The following is a 21346-nucleotide window of genomic DNA, read 5'->3' as shown; positions in this document are numbered from 1 at the left end:
TGAGAAGATTTGTAGCTCGGGTGCTCATTGTTGTGGTTCTGTTCGCCGAGCTGGGAATTTGTGTTGCAGACGTTTCGTCCCCTGTCTAGGTGACATCCTCAGTGCTTGGGAGCCTCCTGTGAAGCGCTTCTGTGCTGTTTCCTCCGGCATTTATAGTGACCTGTCTCTGCCGCTTCCGATTGTCAGTTCCAGCTGTCCGCTGTAGTGGTCGGTATATTGGGTCCAGGTCGATGTGTTTGTTGATAGAGTCTGTGGATGAGTGCCATGCCTCTAGGAATTCCCTGGCTGTTCTCTGTTTGGCTTGTCGAATTTGACTGGGACAACACTACTATTATAGGACAAGCCAAACAGAGAACAGCCAGGGAATTCCTAGAGGCATGGCACTCATCCACAGACTCTATCAACAAACACATCGACCTGGACCCAATATACCGACCACTGCAGTGGACAGCTGGAACTGACAATCGGAAGCGGCAGAGACAGGCCACTATAAATGGCGGAGGAAACAGCACAGAAGCGCTTCACAGGAGGCTCCCAAGCACGGAGGATGTCCCCTAGACAGGGGACGAAACGTTTGCAACACAAATTCCCAGCTCGGCTAACAGAACCACAACAAACATTAAGATTGATAAGTCCCCAGGGCCAGACCAGATTTATCCCAGGCTGCTCCGGGAAGCGAGAAAGGAGGTTGCTAAGCTGCTGGTGAGGATCTTTGCCTCCTCACTCTTCACAGGAGTCATATCGGAGGATGGAAGGAGGCAAATGTTGTTCCTCTTTTCAAGAAGGGTAATAGGGAAATCCTGGGTAATTACAGACCAGTCAGTCTTACGTCGGTGGTCAGCAAGGTTTTGGAAAGAATTCTGAGAAATAGGATTTATGACTATTTGGAAAAGCATACCATGATTAAAGGCAGTCAGCATGGCTTTGTGAGGGGCAGGTCATGCCTCACAAATCTTATTGAGTTCTGTGAGGAGGTGTCAAGACAGGTCGTCGAGCAGTGGAGGTGTTGTATATGGATTTCAGCAAGGCATTTGATAAGGTTCCCCATGGTAGGCTCATTCATAAAGTCAGGAGGTATGGGATACTGGGAGATTTGGCTATCTGGATTCAGAATTGGCTGACTGACAGAAGGCAGAGAGTGGTTGTAGATGGAAAGTATTCTGCCTGGAGGACAGTGTTGAGTAGGGTCCCGCAGGGCTCTGTTCTTGGGCCTCTGCTCTTTGTAGTTTTTATAAATGACTTGGATGAGGAGGTTGAGGGGTGGGTTAGTAAATTTGCAGATGTCACAAAGGTTGGAGGTGCCATTGATAGTATCGAGGGCTATTGCAGGCTGCAGTGTGACATAGACAGGATACAGAGCTGGGCTGAGAAATGGCAGATGGAGTTCAACCTGGATTAATGTGAAGTGAAGCATTTTGGAAGGTCAAACTCGAATGCTGAATATAGGATTATAGACAGGATTCTTGGCAGTGTGGAGGAACAGAGGGATCTGGGTGTGCAAGTACATAGATCCCTCAAAGTTGCCACCCAAGTTGATAGGGTTGTTAAGAAAGCATATGGTGTTTTGGCTTTCATTAACAGGGGGGTCGAGTTTAAGAGCCACGAGGTTTTGCTGCAGCTCTACAAGTCCCTGGTGAGACCACACTTGGAATATTGTGTCCAGTTCTGGTCGCTCTACTATAGGAAAGATACAGAGGCTTTGGAGAGGGTGCAAAGAAGGTTTACCAGGATGCTGCCTGGACTGGAGGGCTTGTCTTATGAAGAGAGGTTGAATAAGCTCAGACCTTTCTCTCTGGAGAGAAGGAGGAAGAGAGGAGACCTGACCGAGGTGTACAAGGTAATGAGAGGCATGGATAGAGTCAATAGTCAGAGACTTTTCCCCAGGGCAGGATTGACTGGCAGGGGGGGTCATAGTTTGAAGATATTAAGAGGAAGGTATAGAGGAGACATCAGAGAGTTGTGAATGCATGGAATGTGTTACCAGCGGTGATGGTGGAAGCAGAGTTATTGGGGACATTGAAGCGACTGCTGGACATGTACATGGAGAGCAGTGAGTTGAGGGGTGCGTAGGTTAGGTTATTATATTTTACATTAGGATTAAACCTTGGTACAACATCGTGGGCCAAAGGGCCTGTTCTGTGCTGTACGTTTCTATGTTCTATGATCCTGCCCTCTTGCCCCCCTTTCCTGGATTCCCATCGCCCTTGGGGGCTGTCCTTTCAGCCCTGAGCTCTGGAATTGCCTCCGGACGAATCCTGATGCCTCTCCATTGGCTGACTCTGGCAACACTGTCATTAACACCTTGTGACCAACCAGCTCTTGGTTTCCCTGTCCCCTTCCTTTCCCACACGGGGTCTGTATTTCTTTTGGCCTGGATGTGATGTCTGCTTTGCGTTGGAGGTGCTATAGAAATGTAACTTGATGTTGTTGTGTGGTTCCTGTGACTGTGACAGTGATGTCTGTCCGAGAGGTTTAGCCAGCCTTGAGGCAGTCGATTACTGAAGTGATTGGGTTTCTTCCACAGGGAGCAGTGTGTACAAACTGTCAGCACTGGAGCTGAGCAAGATGCGAGTGGGACTCTATCTGAACCTGGGAATGGTGTGGAACCTGATGAAAGATGTTGATCACAGTGTGGAATACATCCAGAGAAGCTTGGAGATTGCAGAGTGAGAGGGAACCCCTCCATCATCCTCACCATCCGTTAGAAACTAAAGGGAAAATACAACCCGCGAACCGAGAGGGAAACCGGGGGCTGGGGGGAGTGAAAAAGCCAATGAGAGAGGCAGACAGGGATTCTGAGAAAACGCTGGCAGCTAACATAAAAGGAAATCCTAAAGTCAGCATGCAAACAGTACAGTCATAAAGTCACGGAAACAGACCCTTCGGTCCAACCCGTCCATGCTGACCAGATATCCCAACCCAATCTAGTGCCACCTGCCAGCACCCAGCCCATATCCCTCCAAACCCTTCCTATTCATATACCCATCCAAATGTCTCTTAAATGTTGCAATTGTACCAGCCTCCACCAGTTCCTCTGGCAGCTCATTCCATATACGTACCATCACTGTGTGAAAAAGTTGCCCCTTAGGTCTCTTTTATATCTTTCCCCTCTCCCCCTAAACCTAAGCCCTCTAGTTCTGGACTCCCCGACCCCAGGGAAGAGACTTTGTCTATTTACCCTATCCATGCCCCTCATGACTTTATAAACCTCTATAAGGTCACCCCTCAGCCTCCGATGCTCCAGGGAAAACAGCCCCAGCCTGTTCAGCCTCTCCCTATAGCTCACCTCCTCCAACCCTGGCAACATCCTTCTGAACCCTTTCAAGTTTCACAGCATCCTTCCTGTAGCAGGAGGCAGACAATCAGAGCCCAAGAAGGGAATATGGAGACTGACAAATGAAATCGATATTTTGCATCTGGATCAACTTTTGCCCCTTAAAGTTAACAAGGCACCGGGGGCATGAGATGAGAACCGTCCAAAGAGTTTGAAGAAACTGAGGGTAGAAAATGCAGAGGGACTGGCCACAGTATTTCAGTTTTCCCTGGATTCTGGGCAAGTGCCAGAAGATTCGGAGAATTATCAACATTCTAGTTTTGTGCAAGAAAGAGTAGTAAGGATCATCACAGCAAGGACAGTCCAGTTAGTCCAACTGCAGGAGAGGGGAAACACTGGGATACAGATATTTGGGACTGTATCAGTGATCACATGGAGACAAGGTGGGCTAGAGACACCAAGTCAGCATAGTCAGCAAAGGAGGAAGTTGTGCTGAGCTAATTTGCTGGAGTCTTTGCTATTGAAGAGGTAACAGAAAGGGTGGATGTTGGTGTCATACACATTGGTACACAAGATATTCAATACTGTGTGACACGACAGACCTTGGAGGGGAGTCAGATGTACATGGTGTGAACATGCAAACCAGACATGCTGAATGATAAGGAAGCAGAGAGTGATGGCAATGGATCAAGTTCAGGCTGGACTGAGGTGGGGGGGGGTTCAGGGTGTTCTAGCCAAGTTTCCCACGATTGGGACTCTGATGGATATTAATGATCGGGATCTTGCTGTGCAGGGGGTTAATTCCAAGTTTGCAGATGACACTAGACACTAGACTTGGAAGAATTGTAAGCTGTGTGTGGGACTCCAAAACAACACTGAGAGACTGATGAACAAGGTTAGATAATAGACAACAGACAAGAGGTGCAGGAGTAGGCCATTCAGCCCATCGAGCCTGGACCACCATTCACTATGATCATGGCTGATCATCCTTAATCAGTATCCTGTTCCTGCCTTATCTCCATAACCCTTGATTCCACAATCCTTGAGAGCTCTATCCCACTCTTTCTTAAATGAATCCAGAGACTGGGCCTCCACTGCCCTCTGGGGCAGAGCATTCCACACAGCCACCACTCTCTGGGTGAAGAAGTTTCTCCTCATCTCTGTCCTAAATGGTCTACCCTGTATATTTAAGCTGTGTCCTCTGGTTCGGCACTCACCCATCAGCGGAAACATGTTTCCTGCCTCCAGAGTGTCCAATCCTTTAATAATCTTATATGTCTCAATCAGATCCCCTCTCAGTCTTCTAAACTCAAGGGTATACAAGCCCAGTCGCTTCAGTCTTTCAGCGTAAGGTAGTCCCACCATTCCAGGAATTGACCTCGTGAACCTACGCTGCACTCCCTCAATAGCCAGAATGTCTTTCCTCAAATTTGGGGACCAGAACTGTACACAGTACTCCAGGTGTGGTCTCACCAGGGCCCTGTACAGCTGCAGAAGCACCTCTTTGCTTCTATACTCAATTCCTCTTGTTATGAAGGCCAGCATGCTATTAGCCTTCTTCACTACCTGCTGTACCTGCATGCTTACCTTCACTGACTGATGTACAAGAACACCCAGATCTCTCTGTACTGCCCCTTTACCTAAATTGATTCCATTGAGGTAGTAATCTGCCTTCTTGTTCTTGCCACCAAAGTGGATAACCATACATTTATCCACATTAAACTGCATCTGCCATGCATCTGACCACTCACCTAACTTGTCTAGGTCACCCTGTAATCTCCTAACATCCTCATCACATTTCACCCTGCCACCCAGCTTAGTATCATCAGCAAATTTGCTAATGTTATTACTAACACCATCTTCTATATCATTAATATATATTGTAAAAAGCTGCGGTCCCAGCACTGATCCCTGCGGTACCCCACTGGTCACTGCCTGCCATTCCGAAATGGAGCCGTTTATCACTACTCTTTGTTTCCTATCAGCCAACCAACGTTCAATCCAAGTTAGTACTTTGCCCCCAATACCACGCGCCCTAATTTTGCTCACTAACCTCCTATGTGGGACTTTATCAAAAGCCTTCTGAAAGTCCAGGTACACTACATCTACTGGAATACAGGGAGAACTAGGCATTTGGATACAGAACTGGCTCAAAGGTAGAAGACAGAGGGTGGTGGAGGAGGGTTGTTTTTCAGACTGGAGGCCTGTGACCAGTGGAGTGCCACAAGGATCAGTGCTGGGCCCTCTACTTTTTGACATTTACATGAATGATTTGGATGCGAGCATAAGAGATACAGTTAGTAAGTTTGCAGATGACATCAAAATTGGAGGTGTAGTGGACAGCAAAGAGGGTTACCTCAGATTACAACAGGATCTGGACCAGATGGGCCAATGGGCCAAAGGGCTGAGGAGTGGCAGATGTGGTTTAATGCAGAGCAGTGTGAGGTGCTGTACTTTGATCAGAAGAGCATTGAAAGACAATATAAAGTTGGGGGTATAATTGTAAAGGGGGTGCAGGAGCACAGGGAGCTGGGGAGTATACGTCACAGATCGCTGAAGGTGGCAGGACCAGGGGAGAGAGTAGTTAATAAAGCAGGCAGTATCCTCGGCTTTATCACCGGGGCAGAGAGTACAATAGCAGGGGGGTGATGTTGAACTTGTCCAGGACCCTTGTTGGTCCTCAGCTGGAGTATTGTGTACAGGGTGTGGGCCCCACATTATAGGAAAGATGGGAATGCATTGGAGAGAGTGCAGAAAGTGATTTACAGGAATGGTTTCCGGAATGAGAAATTTCAGGGATGGGGTTTGAAGGTGTTGGATCTGTTCTCCCCAGAGAGAGGGCGGCTGAGAGGGAGATCTGATAGAGGTTTTCAAAATCAGGAGCAGGGCTGGACAGAGCAGACAGGGAGAAACAGTTCCCCTTTATAAAAGGAACAACAACACGAGTGCACAGATTTAAAATAATTTGCAAACAAGCCAAGGGTGATGTGAGAAAGAACCTTCACACACAGTGAGTAACTCGGGTCTGAAAGGCACAGCCTGGAACGATGGTGGAGGCAGGTTCAATGGAAACATCCAAGAGGGAATTGGATGGTTATTTGGATGGAAATGTTGTGGGGAAAATGGCAGGAGATTGGCCCTGGATAATAGAACCTGTACACAGATTTGGGAATTTACGTTGATTTTTAATGTGGCTGAAAGAAAAATTAGGATTCTCCAATTGGATAAACACTCCCTCAGCAATGACCCTCCGACAGTGCCCACTCCCTCAGCACTGACCCTCCAACAGTGCGGCACTCCCTCAGCGCTGACCCTCTGACAGTGCCCACTCCCTCAGCACTGACCCTCCGACAGTGCAGTACTCCCTCTGGCATGGTCAGTGGGTCAGTACAAAGCGCAGGTCAGAGTGCTATCAGATCTGTACAATGTAATTCAGGCTCGAGGGGCAGAATGGCCTCCTCCTGTCCATTATGACGGTTTGGTTTTCTTGCTGGTGTTGGACCCTTGGGTCTGGAGTTCTACCCGTGAAGTCTTTCTGATGCTCCCCCTCTGGTCGCTGTTCCTTGTGGAACAACCCGAATCCCTTTGAGGAACATTCCTGCAGATATTCAGCCATGTTCCCATCGCTATAGAAACCTCAAGTTGTCCTCGTTTTCCCAGTTGGACGTGGGGAATTGGAAGCAGAGGAATTGGAGGGTCACCGAGATATGGGGGGGGAGAGGGAGTGAGGAGAGGGGTGATAGGGACAGGGTGGCAGACGGGGGTTTGGGGTGGAGATGTGGGTTGAGCTGGAACTGGGTCTGGGTCTGGGTCTGGGTCTGGGTCTGGGTCTGGGACTAGAGGCTGGGTATGGGAAGTGTCGCTGGGTCTGGGTCTGGGATGTGTCTCTGGGTCTGGGGTGTGTCTCTGGGTCTGGGTCTGGGGTGTGTCGCTGGGTCTGGGTCTGGGGTGTGTCTCTGGGTCTGGGGTGTGTCTCTGGGTCTGGGTCTGGGGTGTGTCTCTGGGTCTGGGTCTGGGTCTGGGGTGTGTCTCTGGGTCTGGGTCTGGGGTGTGTCTCTGGGTCTGGGTCTGGGTCTGGGGTGTGTCTCTGGGTCTGGGTCTGGGGTGTGTCTCTGGGTCTGGGGTGTGTCTCTGGGTCTGGGTCTGGGGTGTGTCTCTGGGTCTGGGTCTGGGTCTGGGGTGTGTCTCTGGGTCTGGGTCTGGGGTGTGTCTCTGGGTCTGGGTCTGGGGTGTGTCTCTGGGTCTGGGGTGTGTCTCTGGGTCTGGGGTGTGTCTCTGGGTCTGGGTCTGGGGTGTGTCTCTGGGTCTGGGGTGTGTCTCTGGGTCTGGGTCTGGGGTGTGTCGCTGGGTCTGGGTCTGGGGTGTGTCTCTGGGTCTGGGGTGTGTCTCTGGGTCTGGGTCTGGGGTGTGTCTCTGGGTCTGGGTCTGGGTCTGGGGTGTGTCTCTGGGTCTGGGTCTGGGGTGTGTCTCTGGGTCTGGGTCTGGGTCTGGGGTGTGTCTCTGGGTCTGGGTCTGGGGTGTGTCTCTGGGTCTGGGGTGTGTCTCTGGGTCTGGGTCTGGGGTGTGTCTCTGGGTCTGGGTCTGGGTCTGGGGTGTGTCTCTGGGTCTGGGTCTGGGGTGTGTCTCTGGGTCTGGGTCTGGGGTGTGTCTCTGGGTCTGGGGTGTGTCTCTGGGTCTGGGGTGTGTCTCTGGGTCTGGGGTGTGTCTCTGGGTCTGGGTCTGGGGTGTGTCTCTGGGTCTGGGGTGTGTCTCTGGGTCTGGGTCTGGGGTGTGTCTCTGGGTCTGGGTCTGGGGTGTGTCGCTGGGTCCGGGGTGTGTTGCTGGGGCTGGGTCTGGGGTGTGTCTCTGGGGCTGGGTCTGGGGTGTGTCTCTGGGTCTGGGTCTGGGGTGTGTCTCTGGGTCTGGGTCTGGGGTGTGTCTCTGGGTCTGGGGTGTGTCTCTGGGTCTGGGTCTGGGGTGTGTCTCTGGGTCTGGGGTGTGTCTCTGGGTCTGGGTCTGGGGTGTGTCTCTGGGTCCGGGGTGTGTTGCTGGGGCTGGGTCTGGGGTGTGTCTCTGGGTCTGGGGTGTGTCTCTGGGTCTGGGGTGTGTCTCTGGGTCTGGGTCTGGGGTGTGTCTCTGGGTCTGGGTCTGGGGTGTGTCTCTGGGTCTGGGGTGTGTCTCTGGGTCTGGGTCTGGGGTGTGTCTCTGGGTCTGGGTCTGGGGTGTGTCTCTTGGTCTGGGTCTGGGGTGTGTTGCTGGGTCTGGGGTGTGTCTCTGGGTCTGGGTCTGGGGTGTGTCTCTGGGTCTGGGTCTGGGGTGTGTCTCTGGGTCTGGGTCTGGGGTGTGTCTCTGGGTCTGGGGTGTGTCTCTGGGTCTGGGTCTGGGGTGTGTCTCTGGGTCTGGGGTGTGTCTCTGGGTCTGGGTCTGGGGTGTGTCTCTGGGTCTGGGTCTGGGGTGTGTCTCTGGGTCTGGGTCTGGGGTGTGTCTCTGGGTCTGGGGTGTGTCTCTGGGTCTGGGGTGTGTCTCTGGGTCTGGGTCTGGGGTGTGTCGCTGGGTCTGGGTCTGGGGTGTGTCGCTGGGTCTGGGGTGTGTCTCTGGGTCTGGGTCTGGGGTGTGTCTCTGGGTCTGGGGTGTGTCGCGCTGTCGGAGGACAGGCCTGTCTCATTGCTGGTGTTTTGGTGACAGGTTCCTGTTTGTTATCCTTTGTCCCTCAGAGAGAACGGGCTGTTTTCCGACCTCCATCGAGCACATTATTACCTGGGCTGTATCCACCAGGCAGACGGCCAGTTCACAGACGCTATCCACAGGTTCCAGTTGGCACATGAGAGCGCGGGCCGAGCAAAACTACCGTCCGAGCAGAGTGAGAGTCTGACCAGCCTGGGCGAGGTGTGTCTGCCAGGGGCTATCCACATGGGCACATAACCCACACCCTCCACTACCAACCCCACAGGGAGGGGGGTACAGGGGGGGAACACTGACCCCACAGGGAGGGGGGTACAGGGGGGGAACACTGACCCCACAGGGAGGGGGGTACAGGGGGGGAACACTGACCCCACAGGGAGGGGGGTACAGGGGGGGAACACTGACCAAACAGGGAGGGGGTACAGGGGGAACACTGACCCCACAGGGAGGGGGTACAGGGGGGGAACACTGACCCCACAGGGAGGGGGGTACAGGGGGAACACTGACCCCACAGGGAGGGGGGTACAGGGGGGGAACACTGACCCCACAGGGAGGGGGGTACAGGGGGGGGAACACTGACCCCACAGGGAGGGGGGTACAGGTGGGGGAACACTGACCAAACAGGGAGGGGGGTACAGGGGGGGGAACACTGACCCCACAGGGAGGGGGGTACAGGGGGGGAACACTGACCAAACAGGGAGGGGGGTACAGGGGGGGAACACTGACCCCACAGGGAGGGGGGTACAGGGGGAACACTGACCCCACAGGGAGGGGGTACAGGGGGAACACTGACCCCACAGGGAGGAGGTACAGGGGGGGAACACTGACCCCACAGGGAGGGGGTTACAGGGGGGGGAACACTGACCCCACAGGGAGGGGGGTACAGGGGGGGAACACTGACCAAACAGGGAGGGGGGTACAGGGGGAACACTGACTCCACAGGGAGGGGGGTACAGGGGGGGAACACTGACCCCACAGGGAGGGGGGTACAGGGGGAACACTGACTCCACAGGGAGGGGGGTACAGGGGGAACACTGACCCCACAGGGAGGGGGGTACAGGGGGGGAACACTGACCCCACAGGGAGGGGGGTACAGGGGGAACACTGACTCCACAGGGAGAGGGGTACAGGGGGGGAACACTGACCCCACAGGGAGGGGGGTACAGGGGGGGAACACTGACCAAACAGGGAGGGGGGTACAGGGGGAACACTGACCCCACAGGGAGGGGGGTACAGGGGGGGAACACTGACCAAACAGGGAGGGGGGTACAGGGGGAACACTGACTCCACAGGGAGGGGGGTACAGGGGGGGAACACTGACCCCACAGGGAGGGGGGTACAGGGGGAACACTGACTCCACAGGGAGGGGGGTACAGGGGGAACACTGACCCCACAGGGAGGGGGGTACAGGGGGGGAACACTGACCCCACAGGGAGGGGGGTACAGGGGGAACACTGACTCCACAGGGAGAGGGGTACAGGGGGGGAACACTGACCCCACAGGGAGGGGGGTACAGGGGGGGAACACTGACCCCACAGGGAGGGGGGTACAGGGGGGGGAACACTGACCCCACAGGGAGGGGGGTACAGGGGGGGAACACTGACCCCACAGGGAGGGGGGTACAGGGGGGGAACACTGACCCCACAGGGAGGGGGGTACAGGGGGGGAACACTGACCCCACAGGGAGTGGGGTACAGGGGGGGAACACTGACCCCAAAGGGAGGGGGGTACAGGGGGAACACTGACCCCACAGGGAGGGGGGTACAGGGGGGGAACACTGACCCCACAGGGAGGGGGGTACAGGGGGGGGAACACTGATGCCACAGGGAGAGGGGTACAGGGGGAACACTGACCAAACAGGGAGGGGGGTACAGGGGGAACACTGACCAAACAGGGAGGGGGGTACAGGGGGAACACTGACCCCACAGGGAGGGGGGTACAGGGGGGGGAACACTGACCCCACAGGGAGGGGGGTACAGGGGGGGAACACTGACCCCACAGGGAGGGGGGTACAGGGGGGGAACACTGACCCCACAGGGAGGGGGGTACAGGGGGGGAACACTGACCCCACAGGGAGGGGGGTACAGGGGGAACACTGACCCCACAGGGAGGGGGGTACAGGGGGAACACTGACCCCACAGGGAGGGGGGTACAGGGGGGGAACACTGACCAAACAGGGAGGGGGGTACAGGGGGAACACTGACTCCACAGGGAGGGGGGTACAGGGGGGGAACACTGACCCCACAGGGAGGGGGGTACAGGGGGAACACTGACTCCACAGGGAGGGGGGTACAGGGGGAACACTGACCCCACAGGGAGGGGGGTACTGGGGGGGAACACTGACCCCACAGGGAGGGGGGTACAGGGGGAACACTGACTCCACAGGGAGAGGGGTACAGGGGGGGAACACTGACCCCACAGGGAGGGGGGTACAGGGGGGGGAACACTGACCCCACAGGGAGGGGGGTACAGGGGGGGGAACACTGACCCCACAGGGAGTGGGGTACAGGGGGGGAACACTGACCCCACAGGGAGGGGGGTACAGGGGGGGAACACTGACCCCACAGGGAGGGGGGTACAGGGGGGGAACTCTGACCCCACAGGGAGTGGGGTACAGGGGGGGAACACTGACCCCACAGGGAGGGGGGTACAGGGGGAACACTGACCCCACAGGGAGGGGGGTACAGGGGGGGAACACTGACCCCACAGGGAGGGGGGTACAGGGGGGGGAACACTGATGCCACAGGGAGAGGGGTACAGGGGGAACACTGACCAAACAGGGAGGGGGGTACAGGGGGAACACTGACCAAACAGGGAGGGGGGTACAGGGGGAACACTGACCAAACAGGGAGGGGGGTACAGGGGGAACACTGACCAAACAGGGAGAGGGGTACAGGGGGAACTCTGACCCCACAGGGAGGGGGGTACAGGGGGAACACTGATGCCACAGGGAGGGGGGTACAGGGGGAACACTGACCAAACAGGGAGAGGGGTACAGGGGGAACACTGATGCCACAGGGAGGGGGGTACAGGGGGAACACTGACCAAACAGGGAGGGGGGTACAGGGGGAACACTGATGCCACAGGGAGGGGGGTACAGGGGGAACACTGACCCCACAGGGAGGGGGGGTACAGGGGGACACTGACCCCACAGGGAGGGGGTACGGGGGGAACACTGACCCCAAAGGGAGGGGGGTACAGGGGGAACACTGACCCCACAGGGAGAGGGTACAGGGGGGACCCTGACCCCACAGGGAGGGTGATGGGGTGAGTACGTGGCAGTGAGTATTAGCTGCGGTGCTTTCTGGGGGCTGACTCTCTCCTCACTGTCTCCTGACTGTCTTCAGGTCTACCTGATGCTCGGAGAGTTCGCCAATGCGAAGGTGTATTTGCAGAAAGCTCTGTCCCTGGTACCACCCACTCACCGAGAGCACAACACCATCAGGAAGCACCTGAGGAGAGGTCAGTGCCATCTGGGAATATCACCCAGGGTGGGGACAGTGTGGGCACTACAGACCCCAGTGTGGGGTCAGTGTGGGCACTACAGACCCCAGGGTGGGGACAGTGTGGGCACTACAGACCCCAGTGTGGGGTCAGTGTGGGCACTACAGACCCCAGGGTGGGGACAGTGTGGGCACTACAGACCCCAGTGTGGGGTCAGTGTGGGCACTACAGACCCCAGGGTGGGGACAGTGTGGGCACTACAGACCCCAGTGTGGGGTCAGTGTGGGCACTACAGACCCCAGTGTGGGGTCAGTGTGGGCACTACAGACCCCAGGGTGGGGACAGTGTGGGCACTACAGACCCCAGTGTGGGGTCAGTGTGGGCACTACAGACCCCAGGGTGGGGACAGCGTGGGCACTGCAGACCCCAGTGTCGCGTCAGTGTGGGCACTGCAGACCCCAGGGTGGGGTCAATTGGGAGAGGGCACAGACTGAGCGCTTAATTTTGAAACCTCCCAAAGTTTACAAGGAGAAAATTGGGGTGAAATGTACTGAGAAGGTGGTTTTCCACAGGAAGGGTTTGATATAAGAAGTGAGGGAGAGATAAATAAATGTGAAATCATCAATGTCAAAGAGCTGAGGAATTCTCAGCTAAAAGACCAAAGAGATTTTGTTCATCTTTAGCGTTCTGATCCTGCCCAGACACAGGGCTCAATGAGGTCTGAACAAACCCTCCACTCAAACGCCAATACAATTCACTCCCCGTGATATCAAGGAACAGTTGGAGACACTGGATACTGCAAAGGCTATGGGCCCTGATAATATTCTGGCAATAGCACTGAAGACTTGTGGCTGCTTCCCTAGCCAAGCTGTTCCAGTACAGTTACTATATTAGCATCTACCCGCCAATGTGGATAATTGCCCAGGTATGTCCTTTACACAAAAAGTAGGAGAAATCCAACCCGGCCAATTCCTGCCCCATCAGTCTCCTCTTGATCCTCAGTAAAGTGATGGACGGTGTCAGTAACAGAGCTACCAAGCAGCACCTGCTCAGCAATAACCTGCTCAGTGACCTGCCCAGTTTGGGTTCCCCCAGGGTCACTCAGCTCCTGACCTCATTACAGCCTCAAACATGGACAAAAGAGCTGGATTCCAGGGGGGAGGGGAGAGGGACAGACCCTTAACATCAAGGCTGGATTCGACTGAGTGTGGCATCAAGGAGCCCTGGCAAAACTGGAATCAATGGGAATCAGGGGGCAACACTCCACTGGTTAGAGTCAGGCCTGACACACAGGAAGATGGTTGTGGTTGTGGAAGGTCAGTCATCTCAGCCCCAGGACATCTCTGCAGGAGTCCCTCAGGGTAGTGTCCTCGGCCCAACCACCTCCAGCTGCTCCAAACCCACCTCTGACCTTCTGATGGAGGCAAGTTGATGGGGTGAGGGGTGAGTTCTTGGCTAGCATTACAGCTTAATGATTCCTGATGTAGTTGAGTGTAACCTGTGCTGCATTGGCCATTGAGACCTACAGCACAGATGAAGACCCTTCGGCCCATCGAGACTCACTGGTCAATCAGCCTAAGTATTTTGAACAGCAGTGTCTGGTGTTACAGTTTGTAAACTCTGGACTCTGTGTGTGTGTGTGTGTTTTGTGTCTGTGTGTGTGTGTCTGTGTGTGTGTTTGTGTGTGTCTGTGTGTGTGTGTGTGTGTGTGTTTTGTGTCTGTGTGTGTGTGTGTTTGTGTGTGTGTGTTTTGTGTGTGTGTGTGTGTTTGTGTGTGTCTGTGTGTGTGTGTCTGTGTGTGTGTTTGTGTGTGTCTGTGTGTTTGTGTCTGTGTGTGTGTGTGTCTGTGTGTGTGTGTGTTTTGTGTGTGTCTGTGTATTTGTGTCTGTGTGTCTGTGTCTGTGAGTCTGTCTGTGTGTGTGTCTGTGTGTGTGTGTGTGTTTTGTGTGTGTGTGCGTGCGTGTGTGTGTCTGTGTGTGTGTCTGTGTCTGTGTGTGTGTGTGTCTGTGTCTGTCTGTGTGTGTGTCTGTCTGTGTGTGTCTGTGTCTGTCTGTGTGTGTGTGTGTCTGTGTGTGTGTGTGTGTTTTGTGTGTGTGTGTGTGTCTGTGTCTGTGTCTGTGTGTGTGTGTGTCTGTGTCTGTGTGTGTGTGTCTGTCTGTGTGTGTGTGTGTCTGTGTCTGTGTGTGTGTGTCTGTCTGTGTGTGTGTGTGTGTGTGTGTGTCTGTGTGTGTGTGTCTGTGTGTGTGTGTGTGTCTGTGTCTGTGTGTGTGTGTCTGTCTGTGTGTCTGTGTGTGTGTGTGTGTGTCTGTGTGTGTGTGTCTGTCTGTCTGTGTGTCTGTGTGTGTGTGTGTGTGTCTGTGTGTGTGTGTCTGTCTGTGTGTGTGTCTGTCTGTGTGTGTGTCTGTCTGTGTGTGTGTGTGTCTGTGTCTGTGTGTGTCCCTGTGCAGCCATGAAGGGGATAGAGTTACAGGAGTCTCTGTCTACGCTGCCTCCTGATCACCATCGCGGGACAATGAGGATCTACGAGAAACTCGGTGATCTCTGCTGTAAAGTGACAGGTTACCAGCGAGGCCTGGAGTATTATCAGAAGCAGGTACGCTCAATCATTGCTTCCAGAATGTTCCCTGAGCTACTGAGTATTTCTGTGATAATGATAACGAGCCCTTGTTGTCGGAGGAGGTGCTGGTTTAGTAACCCAAAGCTCTGGGACTTGGGTTCAAATCCAGGTTCAGCAGCTGGTGCTGTTTCAGTGAGTCAGTCTGAAACACAGAGCTGGTGTCAGCGTGGCTGATCACGAAACCATCAACATTTCAATCCGCTTCACAAATTCCCATGGGGAAAGGGGAAGCTACTGTCCACTCCCAGGCCTGGTCAACATGGTTTATAGATTGACATCTGGAATGAGCATATTTTTAAATTCATTCACAGAATGAGGGTGTCTCTGCCTGGGCAGCATTTATTGCCCATCCTCCAATTACCCAGAGGGCAGTGAAGGGGGGAGATGGGATGGAAGGGTGACCAGGGATTAAGGGAAGAAGCTGGAGGTTCTCTTGTGGAGAGAATGTAGGGAACCACCAGGAAATGCAGAGAGTTCTTTAGGAAGTAGGTCTGTTATTTGCAAACAAAAAACCGTGAGACTGAGAAAGCAGATTCTCGAATGTCCCCGAACCTCTGTGGATTTTTATTTTTTTACTCATGTTTCTGTTAGCTTATCAGCATGTCCAACTATATTAACCAAAGTACCTCACTCTAGCTACACAATAAACTAGTGATGTTAGTTCCCATTATCTCTTTAGTTGTACATTCTACTTAATGTTATTCTAATGTCACGGTTAGATATTTATTGCTAACTGTGCTACAGTGATCTTCCATTCCTGACTAACCTGTCATGATAGATATTTGGCTATTCCATCTGTTACAATAGTCCCCTGTCTCAAGCTGACTCTACTAACTATTAATGAGATATTTTAATGTCATGTCCCAAATATTTACGGTCCCAATCCTGTCTTAACAGAGAAACTTGCTTTTTTATTTGTGTTATCTCATCTCGCCATAGTGACCTTTCAGCCTTAACCTTACTCTGCTAATTGGTGTAAGAATGTTCCACCGTGGTTATCCCATCCTGCCTCCCACAGAACACAGATTCCCAGTGGGCTTCATGCTTTAACCTTTCCCATGCTTTGTGTTCTTTCTTCTCCATAGTTCACGGGCAATGTGATGAAGGAAAGGCTGCAAGGAATCTAGATCTCAGTGCCTGGGAGGGTGGGAGAGGCCGAAAACCTCTTTACACTGAAGACAGACGTAGGCGTAGAAATAGGGGACAGCACGGTGGCACAGTGGTTAGCACTGCTGCCTCACAGCACCAGAGACCTGGGTTCAGTTCCCACCTCAGGCGACTCTCTGTGTGGAGTTTGCACATTCTCCCCGTGTCTGCGTGGGTTTCCTCCGGGTGCTCTGGTTTCCTCCCACACTCCAAAGATTAGGTTAGGTGAGTTGGCCATGGGAAATTGCCCACAGTGTTAGGTGAAGGGGTAAATGTAGGGGAATGGCTCTGGGTGGGTTGCTCTTCGGAGGGTCGGTGTGGACTTGTTGGGCCGAAGGGCCTGTTTCCACACTGTAGGGAATCTAATCAAAACACTTGGCTAAATGCCAGAGAATGGGATTAGAATGGTTAGGTGGCTGGTTTTGACCAGCACGGAGCCAATGGGCTGAAGCCCCTGTTTCTGTGCTGTAGATGTCTATAACTCTGTGCCTCCTGTTTTTGTAACTGAGTATTCTCATTCTGAACTCCTGTCTATCTCCCGATTGTAGCTGGCGTGTGCAGACACCCTGAAACTGCCTGATGAGGAACGGGCAATGATTTACTTCTCCTTAGGCAGTACCTACTTTGACCTGAAGGATTATAAACAGGCCATCAGTCACTATGAAACAGAACTGACCTTCCAGGAGGACCGCCCTCGAGAGGTAGGTGAACGGACTTCGCCGATTCGTGGACTGTCTGCTTTGGGACTCACTGCTAACTCATCAACACACACCCCCCTCTCTTCACTGACGGCACTTACACCTCCCCCCTCCCCCCCACCCCCAGCCCCCCCCCCCCCCCCCCTCCCCCCTCCCCCCCAGCCTTTCAAAACGAGCAAGCAATACTGAAAATCTATCTGCCAGTGTAACATCTTTACTTATGAAGGGAGGGTGACATGAGGCCAGTTAGGGGACATTACAGGCCAGACAGCTCCTCATCTGTCATCGGGAAAGTGTTTGAGTCTATTTCAAGGATATAACAGCCATTTTGAAATATATAATACGATCAGGCAGAGTCAGATTCATGGCTTCATGGAGAGGGAGAAGTCCGACTGACAAATTTATTAGCGTTCTTTGATAAATAAAGATAAATACAGTGAATGTGATATATGTAGATTTTCACAAGGTGTTTAATAAGGTATCATGCATTGGGCTCTTAATAACAGTAGAGCCCATAGTCAGAAATAGAAATTGCCGGAAACGCAGGACTCTGACTTCTCTCCACAGATGCTGCCAGACCTGCTGGGTTTTTCCAGCAATTCCTATTTTTGTTTCTGATTTATAGCATCCAGAACCCATGGTGTTGGGGGCAGAGAACGGAGAGAAGATTGGCTGTCTAATAGAAAACTGAGAGTTGGGATACCAGAGGACAGCAACCAGTAACTAGTGGTGTGCCCCAGAGATCAGGGAGCATGGAACGGTACAGCACAGGAACAGGCCCTTCGGCCCATGATGCTGTGCTGAACATGATACCAAATTGAACTGATCCCTTCTGCCTGCCCTTACTCCATATCCCTTCATCCTTTGCATATTCATGAGCTTAGCTAAACCTCCCTTAAACAGCCCTGTTGTACCTGCCTCCACCAACGCCCCAGGAAGTGTGCACCACACTCTTACAACTCTCTTTGTAAAAAACCTGCCCCTCACATCCCCTTTGAACTTTCCCCCTCTCGCCTCAAATGCACGCTGCCTTAGCATTAGACATTTCAACTCTGGGAAAGAGATTCTGACCACCAACCCTACCTTCGCATCACATCTATTCAGGCTGACTTCGACAGATTAGTGACTGAGGGAGTGATGGGCAGGGAGGGGGGTGTAAATGTGGGGGGTTACAGGGATAGGTTGGGGGGGGGGGCGGTGTTGTGGGTGAGATGCTCTTTGGGGGGTTGATGAAGACCCGAATGGCCTCTCACCACATTGTAAGGGTTCTACAGATAATCAGGTCAGCCATTGTGTCGCCAAACAGCACAGGAGACAGGAGGGGCTGAATGGCCATTTCCTGTCTACACTGGGATATGGCACAGCCTGTATCACAGGGGCACAAACTCTGAGGGCCCTCCATCTATCATCACCGCCTCCACCTCCACCAATCAGATGGCGCAGTGTCTGCGGACAGGGAGGGCAGCTACACCAATTCAGGAGTTGCTGACAAATCACTCCATTTCTCTGCAGAAGTGCAAGACATGGCTCCACCTGGCAGCGGCCAAGGAAATGGATGGCACTGGGAGCATTGAGGTCGACCGCTGCTATCAGAATGCACTACAACTCGCTAAGGAGAGCAACGATCCCAGACTCCAGGTACAGTGACCTCTGACCCACCCTGAGGGGTGTGGGTTACAGTGACCTCTGACCCACCCTGAGGGGTGTGGGTTACAGTGACCCCTGACCCACCCTGAGGGGTGTGGGTTACAGTGACCTCTGACCCACCCTGAGGGGTGTGGGTTACAGTGACCTCTGACCCACCCTGAGGGGTGGGGGTTACAGTGACCTCTGACCCACCCTGAGGGGTGTGGGTTACAGTGACCCCGATCCGCCCTGAGGGGTGTGAGTTACAGTGACCCCTGACCCACCGTGAGGGGCGTGGGTTACAGTGACCCAGACCCACGCTAAATGGTGTGGGTTATAGTGACCCCTGACCCACCCTGAGGGGTGGGGGTTGCAGTGACCTCTGACCCACCCTGAAGGGTGTGAGTTACAGTGACCTCTGACCCACCCTGAAGGGTGTGGGTTACAGTGACCTTTGACGCACCCTGAGGGCCGTGGGTTACAGTGACCTCTGACTCACCCTGAGAGGCGGGAGTTACAGTGATCTCTGACCCACCCTGAGGGGCAGGGGTCACAGTTATCCCAGACCCACCCTGAGGGGCGAGGGTTACAGTGACCCCTGGCCGACCCTTAGGGGTGAGGGGTCATTTTGGGGTACAATGCTGTGGTCTACATGTGACTCCAGACCCACAGGAATACGGCTGACTCTCAACTGCCCCCTGGGTAATATGGGCTGGGCAATAAATGTGTGTGTGTCTGACACATGTCACTGTACCAGAGACACTGAGGGGGTGGGCCGGGGCTGATTTCCTGCCACCAGTGACACAGTCTGGAATAATTATCACCCACCACCCACCAGCTCTGTTCTCTATTCCCTAACCAGCATGGCCAGGGATGTCTGGAGCAGGTGGGAGTTGAACCTGGGGTTCTTTGGCTCAGAGATGGGGACATTACCACTGCACCACAAGGACCATCCGTTCAGCTGCGTGTCAGTGTTGGGGTATCCCTTAGTCTCACACACAAGTTGGCTCACTGTCCATTTCCCAACTCTTCAACAGATCTTTAAAACCCAATTCATGGACTCCCCAACAATCCTGGGATTTACTCAAACTTCCTATCCAATTCCCTTTTCAACTTTCATATTGACCCTAATTCCACTGCCCATTTCCATCAGCAGATTCCAGATCCCCACAGACCAGAGGAGAGACTTGGTGGTACTGTCACTGAGCTAGGAATCGAGAAACTCGGGTAAATGTTCTGGGTTCCTGGCTTTGAATCCCACCATGGATTCAGTAAAAATCTGGAATTACGGGTCTAATGATGACCATGAATCCACTAGGAGAAAGTGAGGACTGCAGACGCTGGAGATCAGAGCTGAAAATGTGTTGCTGGAAAAGCGCAGCAGGTCAGGCAGCATCCAAGGAGCAGGAGAATCGATTACCAATTGTTGGGAAAATCCCATCTGGGTCACTAAAGTCCCTTAGGGGATGGAAACTGCCATCCTTACCTGGTCTGGCCTACACGTGACTCCAGACCCACTGCAATGTGGGTGACTCTTAACTGCCCTCTGGGTAATTAGGGACGGGTAGTAAATACTGGCCGAACCAGTGACACCCTCATCCCATGAACAAATAATAAAAAGTAAAACCGACTTTGTGTAATAATCTCTGGCATGTACTTGCTTTGGTGCTTTACCTCCACTTTATTCAATTGGAATATTCGGCACTCATCGGGATTGACTGAGAGTGTTGCCATGGTGACACTGTTGTAACTACCTTCACTAATTTTATGAGAAAAGGTCTGTGCAAATGTACACATTCTCCACCTGGTCCCTAGTGCTGGACAATACCCCCCCCCCCCACCCCCCAACAGGAGACAGTGAGGACTGCAGATGCTGGAGATCAGAGTTGAGAGTGTGTTGCTGGAAAAGCGCAGCAGGTCAGGCAGCATCCAAGGAGCAGGAGAATCGACGTTTCGGGCATGAGCCCTTCTCCAGGTCTCTACCTCTGAGCCAGGATACTGGGGGTCATGTCCCAGCCGTCCCGGAGTTGTGTGGTTAGCATCTTTGTGAATTTTAAAAGTAGTGATGGGACACTAAGAAGCTTCCATAACATGGACCCATCATCTGTGGTTAACTTGGGAGCTTGAAGGTACCATCACCCTTCAAGAAAAGGCATAGAGATAATCATTTCAAAGAACATGGAACAGTACAGGCCCTTCGGCCCTTCATGTTGTGCTGGCCTTCTATTCTACTCTAAGATCAGGCAAGATCTTGAATAGTATTGCTGACAAATACATATAATGGTTTTCCATGGCGAATTGGTATTCTTGCAAATGGTCCTGATCATTGGTAGGAGAGAAGCTTAAGCAAGTGGCAAGGTGGCTCAGTGGTTAGTACTGCTGCCTCAGCGCCAGGGACCCGGGTTCGATTCCCACCTCAGACGACTGTCTGTGTGGAGTTTGCACATTCTCCCCGTGTCTGCGTGGGTTTCCTCCCACGATCCAAAGATGTGCAGGCCAGATGGATTGACCATGCTAAATTACCAAGTCAGGGGTAAAAATAGGGTGGGGGAATGGGTCTGGGTGGGTTACTCTTTGGAGGGGCAGTGTGGACTTGCTGGGCCGAAGGGCCACTTTCCACGCTGTAGGGAATCTAATCTAAAATGTGTGCCAATTATTCAGGAATACTCAAAAAATATATCGTTGTACAAAAATAGGCAGCAGGTTGGAATATTTGACAGACCGTTTTAAAAAAATGCAATGAATAGCCAAAAGGTTCGAGGATGAGAGAAAGCTACCCAGGAACAGACAGTAAGTTTCTCTCAACAGAGTTAACAAGGAGGGTCAGTGTGGACTTGTTGGGCCGAAGGGCCTGTTTCCACACTGTAGGGAATCTAATCT

The 21346-nt window shown here is 53.2% G+C and overlaps 1 protein-coding gene across 1 annotated transcript in view; it reads left to right on the top strand.

Moving 5' to 3' along the window:
* Positions 1-21346, top strand: part of LOC140480300 (tonsoku-like protein) — a 101367-nt gene that overhangs the window by 24633 nt on the left and 55388 nt on the right. The window contains exons 4-9 of the mRNA XM_072575004.1: positions 2525-2666; positions 8968-9139; positions 12283-12397; positions 14827-14972; positions 16691-16843; positions 18353-18478. Coding sequence (XP_072431105.1) covers positions 2566-2666; positions 8968-9139; positions 12283-12397; positions 14827-14972; positions 16691-16843; positions 18353-18478 — 813 coding nt within the window. The 5' untranslated portion in view covers positions 2525-2565. The remainder of the gene's footprint in view (positions 1-2524; positions 2667-8967; positions 9140-12282; positions 12398-14826; positions 14973-16690; positions 16844-18352; positions 18479-21346) is intronic.

Source organism: Chiloscyllium punctatum, chromosome 8 (assembly GCF_047496795.1).
Source record: "Chiloscyllium punctatum isolate Juve2018m chromosome 8, sChiPun1.3, whole genome shotgun sequence".
Classification (NCBI taxonomy): Eukaryota; Metazoa; Chordata; class Chondrichthyes; order Orectolobiformes; family Hemiscylliidae; genus Chiloscyllium; species Chiloscyllium punctatum.
This window is presented reverse-complemented; position numbering and strand designations above follow the sequence as displayed.